We start from the raw sequence: 11,653 nt of genomic DNA, 5'->3' as shown, positions 1-11,653 counted from the left end.
GTTGTTCTTTTCTTTTAGTGTTACTTATACTGCCATGATTGAAGATGAATATATTGTAAGTTTCTTAGGAAAAAAAAGTACCTTTGACAGTGGAACTCGATCCTTCTTTTGGATTGCATGGAAAAGAAAGAGAGAAACGACAGTCGACCCACAAAATACCCAGGCCCACAGGCCAGAAGCGGAGCAAGCTACTCCCTCCGTTCCATACTAAATCAGCGACGAGTAATATGGAACGGAGGGAGTAGAAACTAAACAGCATCATGCATTTGTGATTTGCCTACACTCTTGACGTCCATTGATGCATGCCCAGGCTTCTCTCAAACATTTGCTGCCCCGACAGCAACAGATCCAACATTAGAATGTAGTTGAGTACATCTAATGTGCAGTTCGGGCTTGCTACCACCACCACATGACACAAGCAGGTGGCAGCAAATGGTTTGCTTCTCATCTTACTTCTTAAAATACTACTGCCACATGAGCACCAGTCAGCCTTACACACACAAGGGACTGCATCCCTACACTTCCATGATCCCATCAGTCGTTGGGGCAGGCACGAGTCTTGTCCTCTGAACTAAGATGGTCGCGGCGACCTCCGGCCAGGGCAGGGGCTACGGCTACCGTCATCTGTTGCCAGCTTCCTGCAAATACACGAGATTGTCATCACAGCTGTAGTGAAACAGCGACCTCATTTTCGCCAAAGGAACATTGTACACGCTAATGTGTAGACATAAGCCCTAGACTAATTACTCAACTCTTAACAAACGGTTCCGGTGCATTATACCATTGTCACTATGCGGAACACTCAAGAACCAACATCTATAGTATGATATGTACATTGTAGCATTACCAATCAGAGGTCTTTTGATGTAAGGTGCTCGGAAAAGGCAAAATAGAAAACCATTTTTCTAACATTTTGGCAGATAATGCAGGGTATAGGTTATACAAATTAAGTTGCAAATTCTCAATACGTACATAATATAGGTCCGGTAGACCATAAAAATCTGTAGGCTGATAAAATACCAAGTTGGTGTATGCCCAAACACATAATCTGTTTGTATCCAATACAAGTGATCAGGATGTTTCTCAAAAAGAAACAAGATAGATGAGATCTACCAACCAAAACATCAACCTGCTGCGAGTTGCAACCTACAAACTGCAATATCATAACTACGATATACCACTCACATTAAGCAGTACTCAAGGAGCATAACTTACTCATTGCAACCATTATCAACATCACGGAGGTCATTTCTATCAGCAGGCGTATATGACCCCCTCTTCTTATTGTCACCATGTTCCTTTAACTGTCTTGGTGATTTTCCCAGGTACTCTTCCTTTCTCTGTCCGGAAGCTGAGAAGTCACCTCGCCTTCTTGACAGATGGAGTATGAACAACATTAGTACTGGAATAGCGTAGCAAGATTACACTCACATTGAGCAGCAGTGAAGGAACATGGCTTACTCTCTCGAACGATTATCAGCATCGGAGCGGTGGCTTCTATCATCGGGAGTATACGATCCCCTTTTCTTATCATCATCATGTTCGTTTGATTGTCTTGATGATTTTGCTCTGTAGTCCTCCATTCTCTTTCGGGAAGCTGAGTAATCATTTCGCCTTCTTAGGAAGGTGAGGTATAAAAAACATTAGTTCTGGCATTACCATAACAAGATTACACCTGTCACATGCTAAAAGAAGTAAGATTACACTAATCAGATTTTAGCAGCAGTGAAGCAACATAACTTACTCTTTGGAACCATTATCAGCATCACGGGGGTCATCTCTATCATCAGGAGTATAGGATCCCCTCTTCTTATGCTCATCATGTTCCTTTGATTGTCTTGGTAAACTTGCCTGGCGCTCTTCCTTTCTCTTTCCAGCAGCTGAGTAGTCCTTTCGCCTTCTTGTGACAGTAGAGTATAAAAACTATTAGTTCTGGATAGCATAACAAGTTTACACCCGCCACATTTAGCAGCATGAAGGAACAGAGCTTACTCTTTGGAACCATTATCAGCATCACAGAGGTCATTTCTATCATCACGAGTATAGCATCCCCTCTTCTTATGCTCCTCATGTTCCTTTGATTGTCTTGGTAAACTTGCCTGGCGCTCTTCCTTTCTCTTTCCAGAAGCTGAGTAGTCCTTTCGCCTTCTTGGGACAGTATAGAGTATAAAAACTAATAGTTCTGGATAGCATAACAAGATTACACCCATCACATTTAGCAGCATGAAGGAACAGAGCTTACTCTTTGGAACCATTATCAGCATCACGGAGGTCATTTCTATCATCACGAGTATAGGATCCCCTCTTCTTATGTTCATCATGTTCCTTTGATTGTCTTGGTAAACTTGCCTGGCGCTCTTCCTTTCTCTTTCCAGCAGCTGAGTAGTCCTTTCGCCTTTTTGAGATAGTAGAGTATAAAAACTATTAGTTCTTGATAGCATAACAAGATTATACCGCCACATTTAGCAGCATGAAGGAACAGAGCTTACTCTTTGGAAACATTATCAGCATCGCGGCACTCCTTTCCATCATCATGGGTATAGGATCTGTTCTTACCGTTATCATATTCTTTCGACTGGCTTTGTGATTTTGCTTGGGGAGGCTTTTCCATTCTCTTCTGTGAAGCAGAGTCAGGTCCTGCACGCCTCCTGTGAACAACATACACCGTTATTACAGAGGTGTAAATGACCAAAAAGTACTAACATTAACATATGATCAACATGGAAATAAATCAAAGCTGTGCAAACAATGCATGCAATAAAATATGTCTATCAATACTAAACAGAACACAATTTAGCAAAACAAACAGCAAGCGGTACGATGACATTAGAATGAAAATCATATATGCAACAACCTTTACTCTAGTTAAAACAGCAAGTTTCTCCCCGGCAGACTATATACTCTGATGCCAGTAAATTACTCAACTCCCCAAGAAGGTTCTGGTGCATCATAACAATGTCAGAATAGCATATATGTACTTCCCAATACTCAGAATGAAGCTGAGTTTAGTAGGATATCTTCAATCTACTGTCAACTGTGACTGTTATACAGGATGTGCTGTAGAAAACATCTACATAAGTAATATTGTGACGTGTGAGCTGTGTCTGGTAGACACCGCTAAGGATTAAGAAGATGAAGTTTGACATCCCAATAAGTATAACAACAGAAGTTCTGGGAATAGCAGATTACCCCAGTCAAATTTAGCAGCAGCGAAGGAACTGAACTTACTCATTGTAGCCATTGTCAGCATCAGTACGGTCTATTCCACCATTATCCTCACGTTCTTTTGTCGGTCGTGGTGATTCCGCCCTGCACTCCTCCTTTATCTTTGGGGAAGCAGAGTAGCCATCTCGCTTTCTTGGGGCAGCAGAATATGAAGATTGAAAAACATCAATTCTCTAAAGCATAACTAGATTACGTCAATAACATTTAGCAGCAGGAACACAGCTTACTTCTTGTAACAATTAACAGCATGATGTCGGCCATTTATATCATCAGCAGTACATGACCTCCTCTTTTCATCCTTGTATTCAATGGACTGCTTTGGTGACTTTGCCCAGCTCTCTTCCTTTTTCTTTGGGGAAGCAGAACAGTCATCTCGCTTTCTTGAGCGTGATCCAGAAGATGGTCTGGGTGACCTCCGGCAGGCATGGGACCCCTCATCGTCAGGTGTTACCGGCTTCCTGTTGACATGCAATTGCTACTATAAAGATACAAACATAAAGAAAAGGAATGTAAACCATTTACTCGTATATGACCACATAGAAATAATGCACACACCTCACGTAAATAATCCTAAACAATGAGCAGTACGATGGTGCAAAAAACCAAAGGTGCAACCACAATCCTGTCAGAAGTCAGAACTAAGGTGAAATCAGGACTTTTCTAGCCAAAAGATTATACTGCATTGTATAAGCTGATGCCAAGGGGCTCTCATTCTCTTCCTTCCCTTCTCTCTCCTCCTCGTCTCCTTGAGAGTCGCCTGCCCTAGCCCGGCTCCTCTCCCCTTCTCCTCCAGCGGCTCCACCGTCCAGAGTGGGCATGGGAAGGGAGATGTGTCGCTGCTCTGTATTGTCGGGGTAGATCTAGGTCATCGTGGTTTGCCTTGATAGCGTTTGGCTACATGCCGTTGAGAAGCTTGGCATCGGCGCCCCTGAGCGGCGACCGGTGGAGGCCTCTACATCTAGTTTCCATCCATGGTGGACGGCAGCTGAAAGGGGTGGATCCAGCGACGGCTTTGAAAATAAACTCATGTGGACGACGGATCTAGAGGTTTTTCGAGCTGCTCTGACATGCTCTCTTAGCCGCTGCTGTGGCGTTAGGGGAGAGGATGGCGGATCTGGCTCGGGACATTGCAGAGCCGGCATGCCGAGGGGTTATCGGCTGGCATCGGAGCTTTCTCATCTTCCTCTGCGCCGACCTCCGCCGCCGGAGCTTCAGATCAAACAAAGATTTGCCTCCGACGAGCAATTTGGGCGACTTGGGTGCAACGCTGGCTTCATGTAGATTTGCCAGCAAACTCCGACCTCCCCTTCTTCAACCTCCAGAAGAGAGGCCCTATTTTCCTTGCCCTACGCTGACAAGGCTGTGGCCAAGGCATCTCCGGCGAGATCACCGGACAATTCAGGAATCGATTGTGTTTTTGTGTTCTCTCTTGGGGTCCTGAATGTAAAACGGAAGGACTTGCTTGTAATTTCTTTGTTCTTTGTGGTCCTCTGCGCAGTGTTATAATACTTTTGTTAACTTAATGCCAGCTCTGGGAAAGCTGATGCCAGTGAACTGTACACAACTACACACGTTCTGGAAAAAAGTACTGAACTCTGAAGGTTCTGGCGAATGGTGTACTCACTCAGAATTAACATGCATCGAGAAGGATATGTAGCCCTAGAGGAAAGGAAGAACTTTCGATATGATAATGTTTGTGAAAGGAAGAGTAGACCATTTTCATATATTTTGGCAGACAATATAGTGGTGCAGGTTATGGCTACGCGAGAAGGCTAAATAGATCACCCATAGAATTCAATTAATATAGGTCCAGTAGACCATAATACACTCCTGGGCGAGAAAAAAAATTAAGTCTGTACGCCCAGGTTTGATCACAAACTATATGTTATCCAACACAGAGGATCAGCTATTGCACACACATGATTGGTGCTGTACAGGTAAAAAATAATCCAAAAAGGATAACTAACAACTATCAATTTATTGCAGGCTGTAACCGATATACTGAAGCAAGGGGTTAAAGGGATGAAGTTCAAGACACCAATAAGTGTAACACCATTAGTCCATTAGTCCTGGATTATCACAACTAGATCATGCCATTTAGCAGCAATCAAGGAAGAGAACTTACTCTCTGGAACCATTAACTGCATCATGGTGGTCATTTCTATCATGAGGGGCACAGGATCTCCCCTTTGTATCCTTGTTATATTCTTCTGACTCTCTTGATGATTTTGCCTGGCGCTCTTCCTTAATCTTTGGTGAAGTAGAGCAGTCACCTTGCATTCTTAGGTCAGGGGAGTATGAACATAAGTTCTGTATAGCATAACTAGATCATGCCAGTAACTTTTAGTAGCAGTTTAGAAACAAAACTTACTCGTTGTGACTATGATCAGCACCATGACAGTCATTTCTATCATCAGGAGTATTGGATCTCCGCTTCCTATGTTTATCATGTACTTTTGACTGTCTTGGTGATTGTTCCCGACGCTCTTCTTTTCCCTTTGGGGAAGCAGAGTAGGCATCTCGCCTTCTTGAGTGTGATCCAGCGGATGGTCTGGGTGACCTCTGGCGGGGACAGGATCTCTTAGCATCAGTTGTTGCCCGGCTCCTGTCAACACACACATTGTTACTACAATGGCGGATATGTACAAAAGGAATGCAATTAACCATTTATTCATATGACAACCATACAAATAAATCTGAACTGTGCACACAGATCATGTAACCAATCCTAAATAGAACACTGTTCAGTAATACAAACAGCGAGCAGCACAATGGTAATAAAAAAGCATGGATGCAACCACAACCATGTCAAAACAATAGCTAAATGCGATAATTTTTCTCACCAATAGATTACATATGCTGATGGCAATGAACTGTGCAACTATGTCCTGGAGATAATTACTAAACTCTAAAAAGAAGGTTCTGGGGCATGATATCAGTGTCACTATAGCGAATAATGTATACTCACACGGTAGTAACATGTTTCTAGTAGGATATGTAGCCCTATCAAGATATAAGTACTTCCGATGTAACAGATCTCAAGAAAGACACAGTAAAAACTTCATGTATTTTGACAGATCTAGTGGTATATGTCATGGCCTATGGGTATGCGACAAGGCCAAAATATCATACATGAAATGCAAGTAGTACAGATTCAATAGACCGCAATACACTATTGGTCGAGAATAAATTAAGTTTGCGTATGCCGAGGCTTACATCACAAACAATCTATTGTCGTACACAGATGATTAGCTATTGTACACACAAGATTGATGCTGTACTCAAATTGTGCAGTAAAATAACCTTTAGATAAGATGACGTAACTACATACATGTATTAGTTCCATATTAGCTAACTAGATATTTCGCAGTCACATTTAGTAGCAGTGAAAGAAGAGAACTTACTCTTTGAAACTATTATCAGCATCACGGCAGTCACTTCGATCATCACGACTATAGGATCTCCGCTTCTTATCCTCATCATGTTCTTTGGACAATCTTAGTGATTTTGACAAGCGTTCTCCCTTTCTCTTTGATGAAGTAGAGTAGTCATCTCGCCTTGGAAGGAGAGCATGGACAACATTAGTTCTAGAATAGTATAACTGGATTACACAAGCTGCATTTAGCAGCACAGTAGAAACAGGATGTCAGAACCTACTCATTGTGGCCATTGTCAGCATCACGGTGGTTGTTTCTATCAGGACTAAAAGATATATGCTTCTTATCCTCATCATGTTCATTTGCCTGCCTTGGTGATTTTGTCTGGCACGCTTCCGTTCTCTTTGGTGCAGCAGAATAGTTAGGTGTTGCCCGCCTCCTGGCCATATACAGTACTGTTACAGAGGTACAAACGCCGAGAAACAAGCAGCACTCGGTTGGCTAAAGGTATGTGTCCAGTCCACACGCGCTCAAGGACTGGCCTCCTCAGGGTGTCCTCATGGTTGTCTACTTGTCTTGATTAAAATTTAGCAGCAGTGAAGGGACAGAACTTACTCATTGGAATCATTATCAGTGTCATGACGTTCACTTCTACCACCAGGAGTACAGGATCCCAGCTTCTTATCGTTGTCATGTTCTTTTGATTGTCCTGATGATTTTGCCTGGCACTCTTCCTTTCTCTTTGGTGAAGCAGAGTAGTCACCATGCCTTCTTGGGGCAGGAGAATGTGACCTACAGTGTAGGTGAGATCACTTATTAATAATAAACCAAATATTTCGCACACTTCTTCATGGTGAGGCACTCATTTGGCAAGATTCGCTGAAATACCGTGATCTATCACGACCACCTTGGCGAGGAGAACGGGAGTGTGAACGAGAACGAGACCGTCCTTCAAGGAAGATAGCAATTTATCAATATTGCAATTTGTAGCACATGGTATAGACTCATTCTAATACGATATTAATTTTGAAAAGGAGATTTTTCTGCCAGATACCAGCAGGCGTGGCCCTGGCAGGAAAACTACTGTCCGGTGAAGATAGAACCAATGAAAAGGAATTGCAATATATATACCAGGGCAGCCTTGTGCGTGTAGCTCCCGCTTGCGCAGGTTCCGGGAAGAGTCAGATCACTTTGGGTCTTTTGTAGGCATACAACTAAATGAACCATGACTCTACCTTTTTGTGTTCATATTTACTTTAGAGTTTATCTAACATCAAAAGATAAAGTGGGGAGCTTACAGTTTCTATCAGTAAAAGAAGATCACCTAAACTCCCCAGAATTCGGCAAAGCATCATGATGAAAAGGACACACAAGTATAGCAGATGAAAATAAAACAGATTACCATGGCGAGAAAGATCGTGCCCTTTAGAACCAGAATGAACTCTGCAGTGCAGGAACACAAGTTAACAAAAATAAAACATACAAATTTTCTCACCAAAAAAGAAAACAATGAAACAGAAGAAACTTCCAACATAGTGATTGGTATGGCCTACCTTACTCCAGTTCGTCTACGCATGTCTTCGGGCCTTTTCCGTTTATCTGTGGCAGGCTCAACTTTAATCTCACGTCCGCAAAACAACTTATGGTTCATGTGATATTGCGCCTCAGAAGCATCATGGGAGTCAAAAAACTCAATAAAAGCAAACCCTTTTGGCTCCCTGCACAGCACATATGTTAATATGATAATTATAAAATGTTAGATAAATAATATTCAGACCATGCTATACAAATTAAAAACACATATTGATAAAAGGTAGTATGTGCCCGACGAGTTACCACCACAGTTTCGTATAAGCTAACCCTGTACGATTCTTCACAAAACACAGCCAATAACTTACTAGCATTTCCACCAAAATAGTAGCGAGCTTCCCAAAAACCAGTTGAGAGCCCATGCTATTCTAGTAGCCAAATTTGTTGTATAATCACATCTTCATAAAAACGATTCACTTCAAATTCCTCAAATGTTTGAAAAATCATCAAAGTACTTGAAACCAACTTCTCACAGCTATAACTTTCACATGGAAGGTCCAGTAAAACCATCATCTCTTCAGAAAATCAATTTTGCCAACAAACCGAATCTTGTCTTCCTAGAAGAACTTCTCGCACAAGACTCTATCTAATCACATGTACTTCAAGACATCCTGGAAATCATTCCAAAGAGTGATTCACACCAGAAGAGAACACATAAATAGCAAAAGATAAAGTACCTATATCCTCCGTACTCTATAGGTTGTTAAAATTATTAAGTTTGAGACTTCAATGAGTTACTAGGCTTATACATTTATCATAAATCTATTCTGCAATATTTATGGATTTTGCAACAAATACAAACAAAAGGAGGAAATAGGGTACACGTGGGGCTTTTATGCAAAATTGATATGTCACTGGTCAGCTTCTCCATGCAGTATGTAAGGACTCAGAGTTTGGGGCCATGCAGACATTAACAATCATTTTTCCATATGAGCAGAAGAAAAGCACCCCAAAAGGTTGCTCTTCTAACTCTTCAAGCACATCAGTAAGAGAAAAGCTGCTGGATCTTCAGTGGTCGAACATGCCTAAATGTCTAATGAGAGAAAATCAGTTGGCGCTTCGGTAACACTTACCCACTGTAGTAATCTTTTGGCATGTAAATATCCCGAACAGGACCAAACTTTGCAAAAGGAACTCGAAGATCTTCATATCTGCAGGAAATTGTGAAAATCATGAGGACGAGCAAGTTAGAAACCACAAACATGAAACATGGCCCAGTATAAATAGCAGGCGGGGGGGGTTCGAAATTCTGTACCTGCAGTTATGAGGGATGTTACGCACCAAGAGGCTTATAGGACCTTTTTCCTTCCTTCCTCCTTGCTCATCAGAACTTCTCCTAGGAGTGCTTCGTCGCCTGCCGTCATCTCCGCCCTTGGGAGAGCGGCTCCTCACCATTGCTCGTGGCACCTGAAAACATGTCACCACTAATCATAACTATGCACCCACATATCATTCACCTTGTCCATGCAGGCGACTCGTGGTATTGATAACAAGCAATTCAAAATTGCACCCACATTTCATCATATAATTGTAAGAGAACCAGATCAACAGCATCAGCTTTCATGATGAGTCATCTGAATCACTAATAATTACCGGCACTAGTGGCAGCATGAATATACGAATAGCTTTATCCATGGGAAGATGAGGACTTGCTGATTAGGGCATAAAAGATAAGCAGTGACATTAGGATAGGCTCTCAAGTGTAGTTCTATCCCTGCATTGCACAAAACTAACTAGTCAATCCAAGATGTGCAGAAGGCGCCCCTGATCAAGGAAGGATGGACTTCCACACAATGACACAAGGCAGTGAGAAATCAAGAATTTTGTAATTTTGTAAAAGAGGGGGTAATATTGTAAGGAAAAGGGAACCCACGCTTCCGAAACAAACTAATGCATCTAGGTTCCATTCAGACACCCGTACTAATCGGATGAACTGACGCAGCGGCTTAAAAACAAGGGAAATTTCGCAACAGAAGGGAAATCAAACGCTAGCACGCGCCAAGATGAGATGAGGCGCGTCGGTTCCGAGCCCCGTGCCTCCCGCAAAGAAGCCTAATGTGGGGTGGGTGCTGGAATTTTCAGCACGACACGGACCCTATCTACAGTAGTTAGTTGTAGGGCATTCTGCCCCCCCCCCCCCCCCCCAGAACCCAAATACTTCATCGCCGGGAAGAGAGGGAGAGAGATAGAAGAAGGGGTGGGGTTACCAGGATGGTGCAACGCCACCGGCGCCGCCGCCGCCGGAGTGGTGGGGCAGGACGTACAGGGACCGGGGACCGCACGCACGCGAGGAAGGAGGCAGACGGTGAGAGAGAAATGGTGGCAGTGGCAGCCGACTCCGGTGAGGTTGGGTGGGGGTTTTTCTTTTATTGGGCCTCTAGGAGGCCGAGTTATTTTGGTTATGGGCTTCCTTTCATGCCTGGGCTTGCAGATTTAGGACACGTTTGTATTCGTTTTGTAACTATATAAACCCTACCATCCCTCAAATCCTCATCTTTTCTGTACGCTCCCACTGCGGTTTTCCCCTAGTTTTTTAGGGTTCCACCTTTCCTTTGGCGATCTTGCACTAGAGTCCACGTAAAACCTCGCCGATCGCCGGATCACTCCGGCTGCCGGTGAGATCTACCACATCCCCGCCGTGCACGTTCGCTTGCATGGCGGATCCAACGCGACAGGAGCCAGGGGGTCAGGAGGAAGCGATGGCGGCGGAAGTAGGGTTAGGTGCAGGGGGCCGATCGGATCTGAAGTACCTGGGGTTTTGAGTGGAGAGATAAGCCAAGATAATTCCATGGCGGATGATGGGGGGATGAACAGCTCGCAGGCAAGGAGGAACGCATCTGACGGAGGGGAGAATGAGCATGGCGCGTACTTTGGACCGGGGCCAGATCTTGAAGATTAGTTCGCCGGGATGAAGCTACATGGGAAGGAAGAGGAGGATCTGGATTTCTCGGAGGAGGTGGAAGACTTGATCAAGGATGTTCGCTGGTTAGCGTTGTTCCGTGTTCATACGACAAAACCGTTTAGCCATGCGGCGCTATTGACGCAAATGCGAATGCCTGGTCGGCGGCGCAGGTGTCACCTTCAACATCAAGGGACCCAATCTATTTCTTGTGCAATGCCACTGTTTGGGAGACTGGAGGAAGATCATGGAGGGAGGGCCGTGGCTGTTCCGGCGGGCGCCCGTGGTGCTGCAGGAGTATGACGGTTTCTCTGATGTTAATGGTTATAGACTAAACAAGATCCCGCTGTGGGCTCGAGTCAAGGGCTTGCCTGATGGCCTGACAAGGAGAAGGGAGCTGGCGGAGAAGGTAGCTGCAAAGGTGGGAGATCCTCCTTTTACAGTTGTGGTGAATGAGGGAAGGATAAACCCGGCGAGTACACTACGAGCCAGGGTATTTGTTGATGTTTATGAGCCACTAGTCAGGTTTGTTTCCAATCACCTTGAAGGAGCACAAAAAATT

At 43.8% G+C, this 11,653-nt stretch overlaps 1 protein-coding gene across 14 annotated transcripts; it reads right to left on the bottom strand.

Annotated features, from left to right (window-relative positions):
- Positions 1-269: 269 nt before the first annotated feature.
- Positions 270-10,527, bottom strand: LOC123096754 (serine/arginine repetitive matrix protein 2). 14 transcript variants are annotated; one of them, XM_044518523.1, is made up of 20 exons: positions 10,400-10,527; positions 9,448-9,599; positions 9,266-9,343; positions 8,156-8,320; positions 8,005-8,045; positions 7,491-7,551; positions 7,218-7,394; positions 6,883-7,041; positions 6,630-6,782; positions 5,597-5,830; positions 5,351-5,506; positions 3,453-3,683; positions 3,229-3,357; positions 2,490-2,648; positions 2,243-2,395; positions 1,993-2,148; positions 1,745-1,900; positions 1,462-1,617; positions 1,216-1,371; positions 270-638 (listed from the first exon to the last, which is right to left on the bottom strand). In XM_044518523.1, exons 2-20 carry the CDS (start codon positions 9,585-9,587, stop codon positions 572-574), a joined length of 2,727 nt encoding a protein of 908 aa, XP_044374458.1. In that variant the 5' UTR covers positions 9,588-9,599; positions 10,400-10,527; the 3' UTR covers positions 270-571. The 14 variants fall into 14 exon arrangements, with proteins under 14 accessions (XP_044374458.1, XP_044374459.1, XP_044374462.1 ...); XM_044518524.1 differs by having other exon boundaries at positions 1,216-1,368; XM_044518527.1 differs by having other exon boundaries at positions 1,462-1,614.
- Between the last annotated feature and the right edge of the window lie 1,126 nt (positions 10,528-11,653).

The sequence above is a fragment of the Triticum aestivum genome, chromosome 4D (assembly GCF_018294505.1).
Source record: "Triticum aestivum cultivar Chinese Spring chromosome 4D, IWGSC CS RefSeq v2.1, whole genome shotgun sequence".
NCBI classification, from domain to species: Eukaryota; Viridiplantae; Streptophyta; class Magnoliopsida; order Poales; family Poaceae; genus Triticum; species Triticum aestivum.
Note: the sequence above shows the minus strand (reverse complement) of the source record. Positions and strands in the feature narration are given on the sequence as shown.

Bases quoted from the DNA above. Each gene is read 5' to 3' on its own strand.
- LOC123096754 (XM_044518523.1), bottom strand. From the start codon at position 9,587: ATGGTGAGGAGCCGCTCTCCCAAGGGCGGAGATGACGGCAGGCGACGA. The intron at 2,649-3,228 runs GTAAGTTCAGTT...TGTTGTTCACAG, and splicing joins GCTGACAATGGCTACAATGA to GAGGCGTGCAGGACCTGACT. The intron at 2,396-2,489 runs GTAAGCTCTGTT...TATCTCAAAAAG, and splicing joins GCTGATAATGTTTCCAAAGA to GCGAAAGGACTACTCAGCTG.